This window comes from Phoca vitulina, unplaced genomic scaffold (genome assembly GCF_004348235.1).
Source record: "Phoca vitulina isolate PV1807 unplaced genomic scaffold, GSC_HSeal_1.0 scaffold11, whole genome shotgun sequence".
In the NCBI taxonomy this organism is placed as follows: Eukaryota; Metazoa; Chordata; class Mammalia; order Carnivora; family Phocidae; genus Phoca; species Phoca vitulina.
In genome coordinates, this window is record NW_022589714.1 from 27,696,279 (window position 1) to 27,718,779 (window position 22,501).

The following is a 22,501-nucleotide window of genomic DNA, read 5'->3' on the forward strand; positions in this document are numbered from 1 at the left end:
TATTTTTGATTGGACTGCAAGTTCCTCAGTGCCAGAAATGTCTGCCACTTGATAGCATGGAGTGAGGCTTAATAAAGGGAATATTAGATAAAAATGGTGGGCCGCGTTCAGTGTCACTGCATTTGACCTCATTTATGATAGTAAGGGCAGAAGTTGCATCGCCACAATGGACAAAGACAGGTTCAACCCTGCTCAGAGGGGGTCCTAACTATCAAGAATTTGCTGCATGGGATTGATACGAATCTTTGGGGTTGGCATGGGTCTTGTTCTATTCACGAGGTATGTTTTACGTTGCAGTAGGGACCGGTATGACAGTAAGTCCCACCATTTGCACATAAAGACTAAAATAAGACCAGATAAAAGTAGCATTTGCAAAACTATCAGTTGTTTCCCATGAGAAATGAATATGAGTCAGATGCACTAGCAAATTCTGTGCTGTTATATTTGACATAGTGTTTCCTTTGCTCATCTTTAATAACATTATTTAGGTGACTGAGTTTTGAAAAATAACTTCTTTTTCTTATTACTATTGTGGTTATTGTTTATAAAAAAGAATTTTTAAAAAATGAGAGGCAAAAAAAAAAAAAAAAAATGCCTCTAAGGCCCAGTTCCTTCAGGGCTTAAAAAATCTGTGATTCTGTATAGATGCTGATTTTTGAAGGTGAAGGAAGTGTTAACCTTAAAAAGTAAAACTGCCAGTTATTTTGCCAGCAAAAGATGGGTTTATTTGAGAATTGCAGCGTGGGACAGGCAAGCTAGGGCAAAACCATAGGCAAGTCTGGAGAACAGAAGAGAGGAACATCCTTTGATAGAGGAAAGCTAGACGCTGGGGAAGGCTGTTATAAAGAAAACGTCCATTGGAGTACACTGGGATTTGAGAGGATAGTGGCTTCTCACTGGCTGAGTTGTGACCGTCTCTTATCAGCTGGACTGTTGTGGGGGTTTAGGGAGGAGGAGGTAAGCCTCTCTTCCTCCTGTCTGCACGGCAATGACGTAGTATCCGCACGCGAGCTCTGCCTCTTCCTGTTGGATGTCAGTTGAGGACCGAGTGGTCTGGCATGAGAGCTCCCCCTGCTGAACTTCCCAGCCCCATTTTAGGGAGGTTTCCCTTAATGAATTTTCACAAAGGCTACTACCATAGTGTTGACTTTACTTCCTTAATTAGCCTGTCAGACTTTCCAGTTTCTGGTTTGTAAAATCACGATTTCACACAAGAAAATTCGCTAGTAGAAAAACAAAGTTCTGTGGCCCTGGCTGCCTCAGAGTCTTGGGGAGAGCTTGATGAGTGAGTGTCTGGGGTTTTCTGTAGAACCCCAACAAAATTTGAATGCTTAAATGACAGTAATCAAGTTGCCTTTGTCCTAGTGAAATTGAAGCATGTTCAGTGCCTTTGTGAAACTTTTTATGATTTCTCTGGATTTTCTGTGAATTTGTGTAGAAAAAAAACTACTCCAACCACTTGTAAGAAAATGGGCCAGAGTAATAATATTGGTACTGCTGCTTGTAGATGCCTCCCTCTTTGTGTTCCCAGGCATGAGTACGGTGAAAAATGTGGCTCTCTATATAGAGAGTTCTTTTGAAAGTAAGAAAAAGCAAGGTAGGAGGAGCTCTCTCACCATTGCATTGAATGTGTTTTTGCAAACTCAAAAGCACTAAAGCATCATTACCATTAATGGTTACAGAGCTTGTTTTATTTGATTGTGGAGAGAAATAAAGTGGTCATTTCTTCTCAAATAAACCACTTAGCATGCTGCGTTGTCTCTTTTCTGATTACTTTGGAGGGAGTTGATTGATTTTAATGAAATTTAGTAATGAAGAACATCTTGACATAACTTCAGTGTCTTAAGACCCAGTGACTAAAATAAAAGTTTCCAAGTGGACAAATCGTCTGCACTTAATATATTCCAGGACCAGAGGGGAAAAAATAACAAGAATGTTATTATGGGAAATAAAGATGGTAGCATACACAATCACTAATTCTATTTATTTGTGTGTGTGTGTATGTTCTAAAAAAAACAGTTACAACAATTAATATTTATTGAGGGCTTACTGTGTGTCAAGCATTACTGTAAACTCTGTCTTTAATCCTGTTAACAGTCCTGAGACATGGATGCTATTATTATCCCCATCTTAGTGTAAGGAAGCTGAGAGCCAGGGGTTAGGTGACTTGCCCAAGGTCACACAGGTAGTAAGTGTCACAGCTTGGATGTTTTGGTAGAAATAATGCAGTGTTTTGTGTCAACTTGATGCCTCATGATGTACATCTGGTATTTTCTCTGGGAAATTTTAAAACATCTCTGCTGTAGCCAAATTTGGGTGGCCTAAGTAACTAGCCGTTGTTCATTTCAGTCCAAAAACTAGCAATACCCACCTAATGTAAGTGTTCCATAAAACTGGCTGCTATGAGAAAAACGAGATAAATGTGTGTGGAATTGCCTTGGAGATGCTGTAATGTTGATGGCGATAGGGTTGACTACCACCCCCTCTGCTGCTGACACAGGACCAAACTTGTCATTGTTTGAGTGAGTCTCTCTTGACTCAAGTGGCAAATCAATTTGTGTACAACTCAGATCTTAATTTGGTTTTTGTTGGACATTAGTTTTAACATAGTATTTTAGGAAGATTGAAAAAAATTTTTAAGTAGAATAATCTGCATTATTAATATAATAATAATAGTCCGCTAAAAAGAGCTATTTTTATAATTTCTAAAAATAAAACAGAAGGAGCACTGAAGTACTGGGTCTGTTTTTATTATAGACTTTGCAATGTAATCCAGTTTGACATTACTCTGTCAGGTAGCTTTAGTTTAACCTAATATCGTGGATAGAATCTTATAATAATTTTTCATAATATAAAATTCAGAGTAGGACTGAAACTTAGTAGGTATTACCTAGTTACTTGGTAGGGGGTGCCTTATATTTGTTGGGAGTGGAATGGATTATATAAATTAGGTAAAACAGACTGCTTCCGTTTTTTTTTTTCCCCTAAAAATTAACCTAAGAAATAGCAGTTAATATCCTTGAAAGTTCAAAATTAATTCATGTTTAAGATACCAACCCAAACATAATGATTAAAAGCAAATGCTATTTTGAACCAAATGTCCTAATTCACTGTCTGTGAAAGCTGTTCCAAGTTTTTGAAAATAGATTGGTATTACCTTTTGTGTTAGCTTAAAGTTTTTAAATTATTTGATTGTATGAGTTCTGTTTACCATATGTTTTCTGACTTCTAAATATTAGTCACTAGACTAAAACGTATGAAGTGTGAGGTGTTTTCTATTAAGGTGTTTTCTGTTAAGGTGTTTTCTATTAAGATTACTAGCTTAACATTATCTTCAAATCTAAGCTACATTATTAAGTAATATTAATATTTCCACATTTTTATTTATCAAAGACACATGTAACCAGCTCTATACAAGGAGCATGTCCCAGCAGTTCCTGTGATGTCATCAACAGCCAGTCAGATCTTCTGATCATCACAAAGTAATCGCTATCACCATATTGAATTGATTTAATTTCAGTGAAGATCAAAGAAACTTGATGTTTTAATGAACATATACAGTCACATCCTAGCTAAATATATACCTTTCCCGCCTCTATCTAGGCCATGGTAAAAAGGCTTGCCTCAGAACCTGTTTACTCTTTATTTCTGGCCACTCTGTTGCTGCCCCAAATTGTAATTCAGTTTGTCCCCACAAATAACGTATCACCAGTACAAAGTCTCTCTAAACTGATTTTATTTTCAAAATTGAAATAGAATTACATAGAGCAGAAAATGTTTAGGCCAAACCAAAACCATAGACAAAGACCAGAACACCTGCCTCATACACTGTGATACATGTTCTCTGGTCCAGGTGAAGGCATTGTTTAACCCAGGTGTCTTCATGTGAATAGTGGGTGAGCTAAAATGCCAGGGATCATGAGGCTGCAGAAACCAGGCAGTTGGAGCCCTATTTGTAAATAGTATTGCTGAAATAAATCACTTTCCAAATACCTTCCTACGATATTTATGAAATGATCCTAAAACAACCTCTGTGATGTCACCATATTTTTAAAGATAAAACTGAACTGTCCACAGAATGCTTTAACATAATGGGTTTTAAGTGTGCCCATATTGTTATATAGAGGCCCGTGGTGAATTGTTCCCTTTTTTTGTTGAGAACAGGAGGAAATGAAATAAAGCTGTTGTAGAAGAGGGGAAAAAAAAATTCTTACTTACTTGACTGGATTTCTGTTAATGTGACTAGATTAGCAAGGCAGTTGCACGATATCTTCCTCTGGTATTTTTAAAAATGAAAATATTTTCACTGTAGAAACCACAATGTGATGCATGGGCCTTATGGGAAGGTCACATCATTTAATCAGCTAGCATCAATGTGGCATTTAAGAATTTAGTTAGAAAGAATATCATACACGCTGGGCAAGAGAGAAGTCCCACCCAAGCAGAGACCACCACACCAAGCTACAAAGAGTTGGAGCTGATCTGCTGTGCGGTATTGTTAATGCCTCATATTCTCACTCACAAAAACTAGCAGAACATGGGTGCCCTCTTTCCTACATCAAACGCAAGGATCTACTCTCCTGTAAGGGTCATCTAAAGGGAACTTGGGCAATGTGGGTTCTCTTTCTGCTTTTGCTAAGTAACGCAGTCACTCTTTATGCTGTGTGGTCTTCTCTTCTATTGCTTTATTTAAGATTGGGAATTAAAGTGGGTTGTTATGAGGGCAGTTTTAGCCAGAGATTCTATATGGGTAGGGGGATTTTTTTTCTTTTCTTTCTCTCTCTCTCTTTTTCTTTTGTTGTTGTTAATGGGATAAAACTATATCACCATTTTAAAGGGATCCCCCAAAGTGCCAAACTTATAGCATCTACTGTCATTATCATAGACCTCCCTTACATAAAAGGTGATCTACATAATTTATTGATGTGGAAAGTGGCTTAAAGGTGTGGGTGTGTCTGTGTATGTGAGAGACAGAATTTGTTTTGTGGTTATGAAATTATACATTGGTTTCTTGTTAAGAAAATTTGACCTGTAAATGTTTTTAAATGGTTGCCTGGGTCTGTAATCATTCATTAAATAATGTCTCAGAGAGGTAAATGCTGTGATTGTAAACTGAAAAGCTTTTGGAGCTGTCCAGGAACAAGGATATCCTGAGAAAATGTCTTGTGCTTACGTATCCTGTTGCTCACTTACCTTTAATTGCTTTAATTTCAAGACTACTTTATTTCTTTTAGTAGTGTTTTAGTATGAAAAGTGTTTTCAGTTTTTTTTGTTTGGTTTTTCGTTTTCTGAAGGACATTGAATGAGATCATTAACAGATACATTGGTTTTTGCTTGCTGGATGGCTTTAAAAAAACTTTAACTTTTAGAAGTTATATATGCACATGTGCATATATTTCAATTAACAGTGTTATATATAGAATCACTTTCTGTTACAACAGAGTATTTTTTATCCGCTGTCATCTGAAAACCGTATTGAAGACAGAGGAAAAATAGTATTGTAGTAACTTACAGGAAAAATAGTAAGTGCCTATTAAAACTATAACCTAACATTCACATCAAGATAAATTCCCATCAAGATCAGACAGTAAGTCTGTTAAGTGTTTTTGAACTTGTTTGCTTTTTGGTAGGTTCTCCTATCCTACTTTCTTTTGAATATAAACTATTCCTATTAAAATAAATAGCTATTGCATATTCATCTGATAAATATCCTTGAAAATCCTTTAGTTATTTATGTGAACATGTTTATTAGTTTGGAAACTAAAAACATGGGATTCTTTCAGTTTTCATTATCTAATGGTCTATCTGTTTTAGAAAGAACAGAAATTGTTGCTCTGAAGGCTTATTTTTGTATCACAACAAAAACAAAAACAAAAACCCAGCAAACCATGTATCATGTATCTCTTGTTTGGCTTCTGATCAAATTTCAGTAGCTAGCTGTTGGGCCAGGAAAATACTTTTGTCAGTTTTCATGGCTAATGTTGCATTTATTCATACATTCTCCACTTACTGCACATTGAATTTCTTAGTATTACCAATCTTTCAGCCCTAAAAACTCCATGTTTCAGTTGGTAAAATTAGCCTTTAACTTTTCTATGAAATGGATTGTTGGACTTAGTGATAAGATTTTTTGAGAACTTTGTTTTTCAATGACTTAATTTCACTTTAGAAATAGAAAACGAGAAAGTGGTACTATTTTGCTATTATGCAGTTAGAATTTGTGTACTTTTCCCAAATCATCTGCCTTTAGAAGACACTTTAGCTAAAGAATATCTAGTAGGCAACATTAAGTAAAGTCACATTTTGGGAACATTTAACATTATGATTTCTGTATGTATGAAATAATAGTGTTGACTATTTTTCAGAAAAACTTGGCTCATTTTATTCATTGTGTATTATGAAAATGTGAGAGGTCTAGATATAATGATTAATATTTAACAGTTTAATATATCTTTATATCTATACATCTTTATAAGATATGTATTATATATCTTAATTTTATTAACATTAGAGACTATAACATTTAAAGTAGGTGTATAAATCAAATTTGTGAGGAAAAGATAAACCAGTCTAGTTTTGCTCTAAAAATGTAAGAGTTCTTTAGTTATGCAGATACACCTTTGGAATGTGATTTTTTTTTTTTTTTCCCCGAGGGTGGGGCGGGGCAGAGGGAGAGGGAGAGAGAGAATCTTAAAGAGGCTCCATATCCAGCATGGAGCCAGACGCCGGGTTCGATGTCAAAACTCTAAGACCATGACCTGAATGGAAATCAAGAGTTGGATGCTTAACCGACTGAGCCACCTAGGCATGTGGAATGTGGTTTTAAGTAACAAAGATATATACATACATGTATACATAGTTATGTGTGTATGTATATAATTGTCATAAATACCAGTATATTAATAATAGTTCAAATTTTAACTTGAATCAAAATTATTAGGATTATCATTTGTAGAATTAGTTGGAATTAGTTTAATAAAATAGGAATTCAGTTATTAAATAAATGGCATATACTTAAACATAATCACCAGAGGGCATTTTTTCATAACACTCCTTACTTCCAGACTGTGTATTTTGCCCATTTTCTCACCCATATTCTCCACTGTACTGTAAGTTGTATAAGGACAGTGGTGCTGAATCTCCGTGCACCAGTGTTTTGCCAGTGCTTACTGTGGTGTTTGGTAGATAGTACTTTTTTTGATGAATGCTTGAATTTATGAGTGAATATATGTAGTTTATACATATATGTGTATACATATATATGTATGAGTGAATATATGTAGTTTAAAAACGTAAGTTTAAAAATGCACTATCTACCTCAAATGTGAAAGTTACACATTGCTCTTCTTAGCTTTATATAAAGCCAAAATAATATTGTGATAATGATTCAAAGTTAGAGTCTAAGGTGGATTAGGGCCATTCTTTTTTTTTTTTTAGGGCCATTCTTATGAAAAGTTCTATGAGGATCTCAGGATGTTTAGGGAAAAGTACTCATCCACATTGCGTGGAAACTTGAATATTAATATTGCCATGAATAAGTAGCTTTCCAGTCTTACATATCAGGATAGGGGCAGTTGGGAGTAAAACCCTTGGTCTGTCATAATCCTCAGCCTAGTGCCCAGTCTACTGTTCAAACATGGTAACTGTGTGCGCTTTTTTCTTTTTCTTATTACTAGCACCTCAGAACAGCCTCTGTGCTCAAGTACCATAGGATCAAGGGCTTGTTGAAATAGTTCACTACTTGACTATGAAAAATGGGCATTGATACTCTGATACTGATAGATATTTTTATACATCTTTTTCTTTATAGATGGCTATATATAGATATATATATTTTTCTTTTCCCAACTTAATAATGGCCACATACTGAATTGCATCAAATGATTGCTGAATGGGTGTTATTACCTATAGAGTTCTGGTTAGAGATAGGTTTTTCTTTTTTTTAAGATTCAATTCTTGAGTTTATAAAAATAATTTTGGAATAATGTTTTCTCATTAAAAGTACAAAAGTTCCCTGCCACATCTTTTCTCTAAAATTACCAGAGAATGTATATAAGGTTATTTTTTTTTACTAGAACTGCCTTCTTCGGGTCAACACAGTTTTATTTATGTTCAAATGATTATTTTGTGAGATTGAGGAAAAAAATCTGCCTTTATTTGTAACTCTGCTACTCTGTTAGTGTTGCTTATTTTGTAAAATAAAGAATGGATAGATTTTATTTATTTAAATAATACTACTAATTTTTCCCGCAAAGGTTTAGGTTTGTCTTGCTGAATTTATTTTCAAACAGTGTTTTTAAAGAGTGTTCAGTATAGATAACAATCTGCGGATGTGATTTTGTTTATTAAATATCCAGAGTCACTGGCTGCCCTTGATCTTTGCCTGGGCCTTGCATTAAGCTCCAGGGACCTGTGTGGTTATTAGTAACTACTGATATTCATGTCAGCAGTGCTCAGGGCTGTGCCCACAGGAATAATTTACTCTGGAGAACAGTTAGACTTAAACTTGGGCTTTAAAAGGGAATGACTCAACACTGGACTCAAAGTGATCCGAACTTTGCATCGCAAATGCTACTGAAACAGAGTCTGCAACTGCAGCGCAGGAGGTGTGGTTTGAGGGTGTGGTTTCAACTGAAGGGTAGGGACCTGTCTAGCCCTTTTCCCCTCCATTTAATATTCAAATGAGCACGGTGACGGGCGTTCACAAAAGGCTTTCTTCAGGGAGTCCCTGGTGTCAGGTTCTGCCTCTGCAAGCCCTTCAGATCACTCCCCATTTTGAACTACGTAGTTGGTGGGATTTCGGGGCTCTCTGAACCCGAGCGGCCCCTCTCCCCAGTTCCGGCACTGGGTCTGAGGTGCGCTGATGTCACCACCAAGCTGTTGCATTGCAGCCTCCCGGCCTCGAGGTACCTCCCCCTGAAACAGCTCGCCTGCTCCCGAGAGGAGGCCAGGAGTCAAAGAAAAAGATGACTGCGAAGTTAAGTCGCGGGAGGGCGTAGCAGCGAAGTGATAGAGCATAGAGCAGCCTGCCCAGAGCGCGGCTCGGCAAAGGGACGGAGCGGCTGCTGACTGAAGAGAGAGGGCGTTGCTGGAAGGGCCCTGGCTCGGGAGGATGCCTGCCGGGGACCACACTGCCCAGAGGAGCTGGGGACAGCGCAGGACCTCCCTGCTGGAGTTCCTTCTCTGCCTCCCCCACCGGCCACCTCTGCCTCTCTCCAGCTGTAGCTGAAATGAAAGCCAAACCGCGGCCACAGTTGGTCAGTTTCAAAGGCTAGAGTAGTCTCGGTTTTCAGCTGAATGTGAATTGTGCTGCTTGTGCCTTAGAGGAAACCCGGAGCTCTTCTTTGCTGCAGTTTCCTCAGGTGGAATAAGCCTTAAGGAAGATCAGATAAGACTCTTTGGAAATGACTTTTTTTTTTTTTTAAGGGGAGATTATAGTACACCGTGCTTTCTGTTTACTTTAAACGGTTGCTGGATTGTCCTGGCTTGGCTGTCCAAAAGTCTATTTTCTTTTTTTTCCTTTGGGTAGCCTCGAAGAAGCTTAATATGGGAAGAAAAACTGCCTTTTGAATCAAGATTATTTATAGCTACACCCAAAAAAAGTAAAAGAAGATTTTAACTTTCTTAACAGCATTAGACAACTTATTTTTCTCTGAAGATTTGTTTTGTGCCTTGATCTGAACAATACATGGTCCCTGTGTTTGTCTTTTAAGTTTCTGAAGCATGGTTTATTTATAAAGGAGATGGAGTTTTGCAAGCCATCCTTAAGTGGATTACAGTTAAACAGAGTTCTACCGATATTGACATTCACCCTGTTAAAAATGCTGGCTCATTTGGAAATTTTAACCTGGAAATCTCAGATGCAAAATTAGACTAAAAAGGGAAATGGACTGACAATGGAATGTTTTGATTGTTTGAGCCACTGTTAAGTGTGTGTTTGTTTTGTTTTGTTTTGTTTTCTGTGTTTTGGAGTGTGTGATTGGGAACTTGGGGGACTGGGGAAGGGGGAGGAAGGAGATTTCTGTTCTGTGTTCTTGATGCACTTTATTTTTTAGAATCATTTAAAAACAACCAGGTAAAAGGATAGTTGCATTTAGAGTGATGCACTGATGATGCTGATGACCTTATAAACACCTCATAGATCACGACCTGTATTATTTGAGCATATGTCTTTATGCTGAGGACACTTTATAGCTCTGGTCAGAAGTATACTTTTTTGAAAGATGCTTTACCTTCTTTCTTATTTTCTTTGTCAAGAGCTGCAATATTTGTTTTAACTGTCTACAAAATGGGGAAGCCACTCAGCAGACCAGACTGTTTACGTCAGAATCCCCCATGTGTAGGGAAAGGTGAAGAAGAGGAGGACCTAAATATCGAAGACTGTTACGTCCCACAGCGGTCAATCTATGACACTGTTAGACTAAATGAACAGATAGACTCTGGTTCAAAGGGTAGCCTGTCTTCCAGGCATTTTACAGATCGGACTTTACCCTACAGTCACAGAACACTGGATGTTAGTTCTTTATGCTCTAATGGTGCCCTTGCTTCTTCCAGTGTATTTGAGCTGAGAGGTCGTGAAGCTAACAAACTAGATGAAAAGATGATCTTTGATGCGCTCAAGTTAAATAGTGATATCATTCGAACCACAGGATTACCCAAAGCCAAATCCCATGCAGAGAAGAAAGAACATAGACGGTCGTGGCGAATGTTTGTCCCAGCCAATTTTATGGATTATGCAAACAAAAGTGAAAGCTCTTTTGTTGAACCTACTGATATGTCAGATGCTGTTACCAAGGCCAGCAAGTGCAGATGGGGTACTAATTCTCTAACGTCGGAGGAGGATGACTCTGGGTTATGTAGCCCTCCAGCAGAGAGGGAAGAAAAACAGGGCATTTTGACTGGAGACCAGTCACGAATTAGAAGCTTGTCTTCTGCTGAAGATATCCATATAGCAGAGCAATACAGACCATTCTTTTCTGTTTATTCCATTAGTGAACAGAAAATCCCATTGCTTTCATGTAGAAGTGCCCACCCTGATGAAAATTTCAGAATGATTTTACATGATGTTTCTCCACTAGAGGAAACAAAATGTGTCAGTGGTCAAAGGGAAATCCATGGTGAAAATTACTGCCGGCAGAATGATTTGAAAGAAAGCACTGTTAAGTGTGATCTCTTAATTACACCAAGAGATGGAGAAAACCAGTGTATTTCTAAGCCTGGAGACGAAGGGAAAACGTATGGACCAGGAGGTTCTCAGATCACAGCACAAAGTAGGGAACTGGTGAAAGATTCTTCTGAGGTTTTACATCTCTCTCTCACAGATCTGGAGGGAAATGATGCAGGTTGTGGTAGCACCAGTTTAGTAAAAAACGTGACACTGTTGACACCATATGATCCAGAAGAATCCAACGTAGCATCTAAAGAGGAAGTGGAGGTGCCCGTTTCTGCCCAGGAGATGGAGGTGGTCCACAGGAAGTGTTCCCCGAAATTCATACCAGTAAGAAAGCAAGCAGCTCCCCGAAAAGCAAGGGCCCAGGCAGGAATATTGGACCCAGTCTGTAATGGCTTTCAGTCAGTTCAGGTAATTAACGGGAATGTGAAACTCTGCAGTGCGAGTAGTTTGTAGGTCTGTTTTAAAGTGGTCACTAGTGTTTCTAATAATGCTCAGATCCAGTCTTCTTTTTTGGGGGTTTGCCGAGTACCCTACAAGGTTCCAGGTATTGATAAGTTGGTCATTATAACAAATTAATTAGGGACCATTTTTTTTAGAAGAATGAGTATGCCCTGCTGTTTAGAGTCCTGTTGATTGTGCGGGTGGTGGCCGTTTCCCTGCATTTAGAATGCTTCCCCTGGGAGTTCATGTGAACATTATTAGGCTGTCCCACAAATTGTGGTTTAAGACACTGCCACGTGAGGGGAGTTATTTTGGATTTATTAAGGTTGAACAGGCCTAGTCACGGAGGTACAAACACACGGTATTATATTGTTGTGGTCTGTGAAGTAGTCTGCTCAAATTAAGGACATTTTAAACGTGCTGGAAATCTTCTCTTAGTAGCTCTGAATGTGGAAGTAGAGAAGTTGTGCTGTGTTTTGCAGTCGTTACAGCTCCTAACTTGTTGTGAGTGGTGAATGAGGTAAGAAAGTAAAGGGTGCAGCCTTGTCCTAAGTAAGGGTTGTTTGTCAAGCCTGTAATTATTTTCTTCCCACTCAGATTGAAGTTCAGCTATTTTGGTATTTTTACTAAGCTCTTCTGGTAAACTTTGCCTCAGAGGTAATTTTATTTTATTTTAAGCTTTGTGCTTGTGTGTTTATGGGTTAGATAAGGGGCAAAGCCTCTCTTCCGAGGTATTTGTTACCGCTGAGAGATAAGGAATTTAGACAGTATCAAAAAAGGTCCTCTTTCCAGCCTACGAAAAAATTGCTCCAGTCACCGTTACCCTTTCCTTGAGCACATGTTAAATGGCATACTAGGTTAAAAGCTTAAAAGCACTTTTTTTTAATGTAAAGGATTTTGCAGTTTATTTGTTAGAAAGCAATTAAACTCTTAGGAATATATAGAGTCTTCAGTAGTTCTCTATTTTAACCCATAGCATATTTTTTTGTAGCACTTCAGAAAATTACCGCAGACTCACCCAGACCTACTCTGGTATGCAACGCTAAAATTAATTTCTTTAAAACCAAGATCAGAGGTGAAGGCAATTTACTAGAACATTATATTAAATTTTTTGTCCTGAACGTTATCTGAGAGGGAGAGTAGAATTTTTCCCTGGCAAGTTCCTGGAATTATGAAGTAGCAGCTTTCTTACCATTCCCCCTTCTTTTCTGTAAGTAGTAAAACATATCCATAGCTGTTAGTTCCTAGAAGTGGTAAAGAAAAGAAGTAGAATGGTAGTACCAAATTCTACTTTCACCACCTTGCTGCAACTTTATATTGACTTACTAGGTAACTTAATACATTTTAAAAAATTATGAAAGCTAATTTTTTTTTTCTCAGTGATTTGAGTTCTTATTTCTTTGGTTATGTGTAATTGACTGTTATAATTTATAGTACTGTTATATAGAAACAATGAGCCAGTGTGGAAATTGTCTGTAAGGATTTTATGTAGAAGAAGAAACTTGGGCTTTTAGCTGAGGGGAGACTTTTAAGGGAAATGATCATTTATTTGTTTGCTATTTCTAAATTTACTCATTCATGCAATAGCACAGGACTATCTTGAGTGCCATACCTCAGGCCAGAGTCTGAAGAGTTTCTCTTGTAGCCTCTACATCTTTAAAAATTACTTTCCATAAGGTGTCTGTAATTTTTTAAGTACTATTTTGTTATTTGCCTTTTTAATGTTTTCATATATTCTGTTAATTGTTCATTTACTTGGACTATTGATATATTATATAGTGCCCTGTAGTATAATGACTCAAACCCCAAACCTTGTCTTGTCTTAATATCTAGCTGAGACTTTCCTTCCTTTGTTAAATTAATTTTCTTTATGGCATCTCTTAGGCCCTATATTTAAAACATTTGTATCTCTATGAAAGAGTTGACGTACTATCAGTATAATCCCTTTGCGGGGTTAATGTCATCCATGCCATGATGGAAATATAATTTTTCTGTACTGATACTCATCCGGCAAATAATTATGGGGTACGTATTACATGCTAGGTACTGTAGTAGCTCCAGGACATAGAACCACTATAAGGAAAAGAAATTTCTGCTTTCGTGGAACTGGCATTTTACTCTAGCGCATGAGATTTTTTGCCAGTTACAGGCATTTGGGGACCGTAAATTGGATGGGACTGAGAGTCGGAGGGAGAGTTCTGGCAAATGGCTGGCAGTGAAGGCAGTGACCAGAGAGTAACCAGACTTGCTGTGCTGGCGACATGAAATGTGTGAGCACGTCCGAGGGGTGAGGGTCTGTGCTCTTGCAAGGCCGTCGGCGTCTTGATAGGCATTGAGGGGGCTGGGTGGGTAGGGACCCATTCTATTGCAGTGCCTGCCGACATCCCTTCTCTTTTCCTAGCTCTGTGTTTTGGCCTCGCTGGCAAGCTATAGATTGGCCCCTTGGCTCCCCTCAGCACTTTGTTCTTGACCTTCATTTCCAGTTTGAGTCTCAGACTTCAGCAGTTGCCTGCTGACAGCAGGTATCACTAGAGGAGCTCATAAAGCTCCTCGCCCAGTAAGGCTTTTCTCGGGCCCATCTTATCATTTTGCTCCTTGGCATTTTCCATACCTTTTCCACTAGAGTTAAATTGGAATGATAGAAAATATCTAGTTTTATGCTAATGAAGCAATAGAGAGAGGACAGATAAACTCTTTTCTTGGTTTTATAGGTAATCTGATTAAAGGTACTTAGAATATCATTCTTTAAAATTCCTGGGTGATTTTGATAATATTATAAATTTATACTTAGTTTATTCTTACTGTTATTCATAAGGTAGCTGTGACATATGATGAGATAACAAAAGTTATTTTTACCTGTAATACTGCATACCTGATAATTGAACAAATGTTTGTATTTGGTGGTTGTTAGATAATTTGTATAAATTATTGCTCTTCCAACCACAGGTATTCCAAAAGGAAGAGATTGAACCTTTGCAGGTTAAACAGCAAGATGTAAACTGGTTAGGTCAAGGCCTTATTCAGAGTGCTGCTAAAAGCACCAGCACACAGGGTTTGGAGCATGACCTGGACGATGTCAATGCACGCTGGAAGACTCTCAATAAGAAGGTAGTTTCTTCATCCCCTTTGTTATTATTTCTGTTGATTATTTATTCTCTAGCATTTGTTGTGACAACTAATCATATTTCTAGTAGCTAAACTTCCCTACACATGCCTGCCTTTTTATATTGCTGTAAACTGGATGGCCCAAACTCAGATGCCTGCAGGTGGTCAGTGGGCAGCATAATGACAGAAGTGAGCTGAGTGAAATAGGACTCTGCCTGTCATTCTCTTGACTTTGAGAGAGACACAGTAGTGCCAGTGTGATGGCAGGGGGCCCATGATCCATGACCTTATGTTGAGGGAGCACACACACCTTCAAATGTACAGGCAGTACTTAGCCTCCAGCAAATCATTCCATGTAGGGATCTAGGTTTACTGTTGTCAGAGAGTCTACTTACTTTCTTTCTTTTTTTTAAAGATTTTATTTATTTTTGACAGAGAGAGAGAGTATACAAGCAGGGGAAGCGGCAGGCAGTGGGAGAGGGAGAAGCAGGCTACCCACTCAGCAGGGAACCCAATGTGGGGCTCGATCCCAGGACCCCGGGATCATGACCTGAGCAGAAGGCAGATGCTTAACCGTCTGAGCCACCCAGGTGCCCCGGAAGCTAATACCCTAGTCTACTTACTTTCAAAGGAACTGGACATCTCACTTTTTCGGTGAAACCTAATTTTCAAATGTTGGCAACTAATTTACACCGTATAATAGGTCACACTGTGCAGGTGAAAGCAACTGTGTCTCTTTGTCAGCCTTGGACTAAAGGTTTTACCACCCTCGCTATAGACTCTTAACTCTAAATATTTTACTTACGAGATGTAGATCCCACCTCTTTCTAAATGTCCATGAGGGAAAACCCTGGAAAATAATTCTCTGATACCTTAAGGAGATAATGCTGAAACACAATGGCAGCCCTTCACATGATGTAAATGATCAGAACATTGGTACGGGATGGGAGTGCTCATCTGGTGGTGGTGGTTTTTGTTCTCATAGTTTTCTCTGCTTTGAAATCTTAAGCAATTGTTGCCAGATCTCAAAAGTACATTTATCATTCTTTAAAGTCTGATTTGTATTGTAGTGCCCTTCAAACACAGCTGGAATATAGTGTCAGGTGTAAATGTATTATATGGTACTTGAAATATCTTGCCAACTACTTTTTCAGTCCTGAAGAAAAAGATCTGTGAGAAGGGCAATAGGATATCTCTCTGTAGAACACAGAGACTCCATTTACTAGAATACAAAGGCCCTGGTTTGTCAAAAAAGGACTCTAGGACTTGGAGCTAGCAGAATTTAATCGGATACTTTACAGGTATTTTGCTTAGCAAAATATAAATCTGTTTCTCTCTACTATAATAGTTTTTTTTTTTTTTTTAGCTTAGTCTTTTAAAATACTCATCAGTAGGAAATAAAAAATGAATCAAAAGGATACTGATAAAAATGAATTAGGCATTGTTTCAGTAACCTTATAATACTTGAATTATTCATGGCTAACCATAAATGTATTTGGTATTTCCAAAATCTCAACGATTTCATCTTTTACATTACTGTTTGGGACGGAAACCTTTTCTTCTTGGCTTGATTGCTAGACTTTGACTCCTTTCCACCACAGTCCTGCCCACTGTCAATGCTTTGGGCGGATTTTAAGTGAAAAGGAAAAGAAAATTTGTGACCAGATGGGAAGATGAGCGTGAAAAGTGGTGGCTGGTGGGCAAATTTCACTTTTTAGGAAACAAGTAAACAAGTTGATGCAGCTGCAACTTTGCAGGTGGCTCAGCGAGCAGCCCAGCTGCAGGAGGCCCTGCTGCACTGTGGGCGGTTCCAGGATGCCCTGGAGTCCCTGCTCAGCTGGATGGTGGACACCGAGGAGCTGATGGCCAATCAGAAGCCCCCGTCAGCTGAGTTCAAAGTGGTGAAGGCCCAGATACAAGAGCAGAAGGTAAGTCAGCGATACTTTGTGTTGTGTTTCATGTCAAACCGTAATGAGAGTAAAAATTTTCCTCATGACTCTCTTTGTATTAACAGAATATTCTAGTTGACTGGTTATTGATGCTCTAGACGTTATTTTTCAGTCATTCAACAAGCATTTACTGAACATCTGCCATGGGTCCGACATTGTTTCAGGTGCTGGAGATAGTCACTAAATAGAAAAGATGAATGTTCCTTATTGACTTTAAGGTTTAGTGGGCAGGGAGGAAGAGGGGGAGACAGTAGAAGTAAGTAAATTGTGATAAGTTATCAAGTGATAAATAAAGAAGAATTAGGAAGTGCCAGAGAAAGGAAGGAGGACAGGAAGTGCTGGGGTGGAGTTGTGTGTGTGTGTGTGTGTGTGTGTGTGTGTGTGTGTGTGTGTGCACGCGCAGTTTCCAATAGGGTAGTCAAGGAAACCCTCACTCACTGAAAAGGTGACTTTGGCAGAAATACCATTCCATTATATGTTAGATCGATCTATATGAAATTGGCTTTTTTTTTAAAGTGTAGTTGACACACAAAGTTACATAAGTTTCAGGTGTACAATATAGTGTGATTCAACAATCTCTGTGTTATGCTACGTTCCCTACAAGTGTGACTGCTATCGGTCACTATATGACGCCTTACAGTACCATCGACTATATTCCCTATGCTGTGCCTTTCATCCCTGTGACTCACTCATTCCCTGACTGGAAGCCTGTATTTCTCACTCCTTATTTATAGGTTAAATACAGGCGGTTTCTTGTGGCTCAGCCTGTGCTGAAGAAGCAAATATTTGATTCGTATATGCTAAGGAATATGCTGTTGTGTCTTTTGACACTACTAATACAAGACCAAGCTGGAAAGAAAGACCCACTTGTTAGAGGGATGATAACATAGAAAAAAAATTTTGTGCTCCTGATGGTGGTGGTCAGTTAGGAAGCATTTAGTGACATTTTCAGACCATTTGTCAGCCATGACTTGAAACGGCATATGGGAGGGGAGGGGCCTAGCACACAGCACGTTGGTAAGATTTTTCCTGTGTGGAACTTTAAAAAGAAGGGAATGGATCAAGAGGTTTAATTTAGTTTTGACATTCAGTACTCTCTCTAAAAATTCTTTGAAGACTCTAGTGTATTGGGAATTAACCTGTGAGAAATAGATTTAGAGATAAGGATTATAGAAATATAACAGGAAACACATTGCATTTGCATGATTTTTAAATAATATATACGTAATATATAATATGTAACAAAGTAATGTATATTTAATAAGTATAATATAATATATATAATAATATAACTGCTACCGTTCAGTATTTAATTTAGACCTTTGTTATTTTCCCAAAGTCAATGACCTATGTTTAGCCAACAGAACGTATATGTTGATTTTGCTTTCTTAATTGCTAGAGGCTTTGCTATTAAAGTTTATCAGAAGTAATCCATTTAAGGGCGCCTGGGTGGCTCAGATGGTTAAGCGTCTGCCTTTGGCTCAGGTCATGATCCCGGGGTCCTGGGATCGAGTCCCGCATCGGGCTCTCTGCTCCTTGGGAGCCTGCTTCTCCCTCTGCATCTCTCTCTCTGTCTCTCATGAATAAATAAATAAAATCTTTAAAAAAAAAAAAAAAAAAAAGAAGTAATCCATTTAATTAGTTCTCTTTACTGCCTAAATCACCTGTTGTACCTTGATTTTACAATGACTGTAACCTGTATGAAGAGAGTTGGCATGTCTTCCCCTTCTTTTTAAACATGTTCCTCTTACCACCTGATTTGGTGGTCCCAAAATGAAAGTGAGAGGATACTCTTTTAGCTTCTTACCTCGAGGTAACTGCATTTCTTTAATCCTTAACTATCAGTCAGGATCAGATTAAGGAAGCAGTGAAGAAGTATTTAGCATTTCATATACCTGTGCCTTCCTCCCTGTTATTAACACAGTCCCTGTGCTTAGCACTTACTCATGAAAGAATCGTTTTGATTAGATTAGAGCAAGGTAATCCTGAGTTCTGGCTACTGTCAAACATTCCATCCCAGGCTTTCTTGAAATATTTGCTTAGAATTAAATTGGATTTTTTTTCTGCTGCTAAATCCTGAAATGCTAGTCTTATTTAGCCAGCTTTGGGGATTTCTGACTTATTCCACCCTCTCTCTGTTCCTTTTGGAGATGATATTCCGAGGCTCTTTTTGAGTTTCCAGCCTCATGAAGGATTTTAGGAGCTGGTTCCACCTAGTAAAGAGAGGCAGGGGCCTCGAGTTTGAGCCTCACTAGCTTGTGAACTTGGTCTGAGTCTCAGCTCCCCTGTCTATAACGGTTTGTTTAACATGGGGAAAGGTGTTGAGAACAGTAATGATTTATAATAATCTTGTCTCAGTAGGACAGGTGATCATTGAAGGTTTAGGGGGTTCCCATTTCGTTACAATAAAGGGGATTTTGTACTTCCAGTGCAGTGCGGTTATCCTTCAGCGGCACCTTCCACCCCATTATTTTATATTAAAAAAATTAATAATGAATGGGCTTAATGGCCTTATCAATACTAGTTTTATCTGCTCTGAAAAGCCCCAATCACAGTGTCTGACACAATAGCAATGAATCACTAAACAAAATGAGTTATTTTTAAAATCCTACTTCTTTTTTATGTGAATGCATACAAAATATGTATTTTTTGTCATGTATGAAAAGTACTTAGACTGCGTTTTCCATTAGTTAACACAATTATTCCTCTACTCCCCCCCCCCCACCTCTTTTGCTTTCGGTATTGAATGTTCTGTCTCAAGCTTCTCCAAAGATTGTTGGATGACCGCAGATCCACTGTGGACGTCATCAAACGAGAAGGAGAAAAAATTGCTGCAGCAGCAGAACCTGCGGATAAAGTGAAGATTTTGAAACAGCTGAGTCTCTTGGATAGTAGATGGGAGGCATTGCTTAATGAAGCTGAAACGAGGTAACTTAGATACTTCCAGCAGCAAAGGCTTTCCTGCTGAATGTTTGCATTTTGATAATGCTTTTCTTCAAACCGTCATTTTCCTATGTTTACCATGTATGTGAACAGGGAGCAGGGGCCGTGGGGCCTCTCTCTTCGTTCCTCTAATGGTAAGGTCTTGGAGTCACCAAATAATTTCAGCTCTTTATTTTAAGAAAAATGATTCCTTCAGGAGTAATTTATTTATGACATAGTAACTGCCTGCCTGCTGTGCATCAGGCACAGAGCAAGGCCTTGGGTCATAGACGTGAGCTGGACAGATCGTCTTGGTCCTCAGGGTACAGTCTAGTAGAGTTTTATAGCCATTGGAAAGTAAAGACAAATGTGAGGTTTCAGAGCAAAAACGTAGGGTGTTGTGGAAGCGTATAATAGGAAGAACTGAGTCTGGGGGGAGGGAAATGACCGTTAAGCTGTGTTTTAAAGGAGTAGGAGTTAGCTAAGAAACGAAGTAGATGGAAGGGTGCTGTGGTGTTTGTGAAGGCTAAGAGGTCTGGAGCATGGTCTGCAGGGCATGCAGTGAAACTGTTTTTTAATTACATTTTTTCATTCTCCATGTTGGCATCACATTGACCAGTGTTGAGTAGTAGCTACACTGAAGTGTAACCATAGCCACATAGACTGGTTGAGTTGAAAATAGATGAACCACTGAACAGAATGATTATTTCCATAAATTGCTACCTTCTTTGGAACTACAATGGTGAAGAGAAGGATTTGTCTAATCTTGAATATCGGAATAGAATTAATTATAGTTGTAGGACCATAGAGTAAGATGCTCCTAGGGAGGCTAAAAGCTCCATGACCTTTAGTATGTTTCAGGAGATTATTCCTTCTGTGTAATGCCTAGGACATTGTGCCCTGGCTGCCGTGGGACATACTCTAGGTACTTTGTAAAAAATAAATGAATGAATGTCTAGATCCCTGCTTTACTACCACAATGGCTTTCTTGTCCTAAACCTTCCTCACAATGGTATTAAATGGAAGGGTAGTGGTCATATTATGATTCCTACACAGTTTAATAAAGTCACACACAATTTAAATCAAGGTAAACTAAACTTAGTGGCAAAATAATTTATTTTCACTGATTCTAGATGATTGGATGTTTGAATGTAGTAATAATTCAGAAGTCAAAAATATTATTGTCATTTTATTCATTTTTTAAACATCAAATGTATTTCATCTGAAAGTTTTAAGACCTATAGGAATATATAGTTTGTGATAAAATGATACAGAAATTGTATTCACTAGCATGTGCCAATTTTCTAGAATTCCTTTGGTGTCCATAGAAAGTGAATTTCTTAAATCATGTGACTCCTTAAGAATCAAACATGGTAAAAAGTTATGACAGCAACTCTTGGTCCCAGGATTTGATGCTGAGTCAGGTTCTCAGTATAGAGAGCAGCCCAATCTCTTGCCCTAGGCGAAAACTGACCCCAAGGGAGGTAGGTTTTCACTTTCATGGTACCTTTTTTAACTGAGGAAGCAATGGGTTTTCTAGAAGCATTTCAAATTATATAAGTGTATTTCAAACAAGTAAAAGTCTGAAGAATATTTTTCTTCTTTCATGATATTTTAATCCGTAAATATTAACTGTTCCTTTTGGGAAATATACCTGACACTGTACTTGGGGTGAGGGGGGTGTAGAGAAGATACCCGACACACAGCGTTAGTAGGAATCCCTGTTCAGTCCATGGGGGGTAGCTATAGGAGGTCTTCAATATTTGAATCCAATTTTGACCAGTTGATTAAGGCAATTGCAGTAACTGGTGCTCTGATTGAAGTTAATTAATATATAAAACACTTAGAACAGGGCTTGATGCAGATTATGTGTTCAATAAATTGTTATTTTTATTGTCATTATTATTGCTGCTATTGTTACTATAACATTTGGTATTACTATTATCCAGCTATTATTATTGTAAGTATTATAACTAAATTTCTCAAGAGTTTCGTAAGATTTAGGTACTTGGGATTGGTCTGTGGTTCACTTTTAATTTTATTTAGTGGGAGAACTATTTTAGCATGTCCTTTAAATGTGAGAGATCTTAACTTTAACCTTCTAGATGTTTTCCACAAAAACTATTTCGAATGCAAGAGCATGAGTCAAGATTTTTGTTGACTATTTCACACATTCTTCATCCCTAACTGACATCTGTCTTGGCACTTGTATAGGAATCGTCAGTTGGAAGGTATCTCGGTGGTAGCACAGCAATTTCATGAAACCCTAGAACCATTGAATGAGTGGCTTACAACCGTAGAAAAGAGGCTGGCGAATTGCGAGCCCATAGGAACCCAGGCGTCTAAACTTGAGGAACAAATTGCACAGCACAAAGTAAGATACCCATTGCTCATTAGTAAGGTTCAGTTTTCCATCTCCTCTGTGGTATTATGTCATAAATTTGAGTTACATACTGTTGTGTTATGCATGATTGCAAACAGCCCATTTCAAATGTCATTCTTCCGTTCTATTTATGTTTTCATTTTTATTTGTCCATCCTTTTTGTTTCTCTCTTTTTTTTTTAAACTTTATTTTAGGCCTTAGAAGATGACATCATCCATCACAATAAACATTTACACCAGGCTGTTAGCATTGGCCAGTCCTTAAAGGTTTTGAGCTCCAGGGAGGATAAAGATATGGTGCAAAATAAATTAGACTCCTCTCAAGTGTGGTACATTGAGATTCAAGAGAAAAGTCACAGCAGGTCTGAACTCCTCCAGCAGGCCTTATGTAATGCTAAGATTTTTGGGGAAGATGAAGTTGAGCTGATGAATTGGCTGAATGAAGTGCATGACAAACTGAGCAAGCTCTCAGTCCAGGATTACAGCACTGAGGGGCTTTGGAAGCAGCAGTCTGAACTTCGGGTATTTT

The 22,501-nt window shown here is 38.3% G+C and overlaps 2 protein-coding genes across 22 annotated transcripts in view; both read left to right on the forward strand.

Annotated features, from left to right (window-relative positions):
* DST (dystonin) overlaps positions 1-22,501 on the forward strand; it is a 470,596-nt gene that overhangs the window by 376,587 nt on the left and 71,508 nt on the right. For 17 of the 21 annotated variants that reach the window (XM_032409610.1, XM_032409591.1, XM_032409594.1 and 14 more), the window contains 5 exons: positions 14,561-14,722; positions 16,477-16,647; positions 19,430-19,596; positions 21,805-21,964; positions 22,168-22,494. In XM_032409610.1, the coding sequence (XP_032265501.1) occupies positions 14,561-14,722; positions 16,477-16,647; positions 19,430-19,596; positions 21,805-21,964; positions 22,168-22,494 (987 nt within the window). The remainder of the gene's footprint in view (positions 1-14,560; positions 14,723-16,476; positions 16,648-19,429; positions 19,597-21,804; positions 21,965-22,167; positions 22,495-22,501) is intronic. The other 4 variants (XM_032409596.1, XM_032409597.1, XM_032409602.1 and 1 more) reach the window with 1 other exon arrangement.
* LOC116635519 lies at positions 6,499-14,554 on the forward strand. The gene is made up of 2 exons (XM_032409614.1): positions 6,499-11,581; positions 12,606-14,554. The coding sequence occupies exons 1-2, from the start codon at positions 10,175-10,177 to the stop codon at positions 12,705-12,707; spliced, it is 1,509 nt and encodes a 502-aa protein (XP_032265505.1). The 5' UTR covers positions 6,499-10,174; the 3' UTR covers positions 12,708-14,554.

Excerpts from the sequence above, each read along its gene's own strand:
- LOC116635519 (XM_032409614.1), top strand. The coding sequence starts at position 10,175 with ATGCTGAGGACACTTTATAGCTCTGGTCAGAAGTATACTTTTTTGAAA. Across the intron at positions 11,582-12,605 it reads ATGGCTTTCAGTCAGTTCAG|CACTTCAGAAAATTACCGCA; the intron begins GTAATTAACGGG and ends ATTTTTTTGTAG.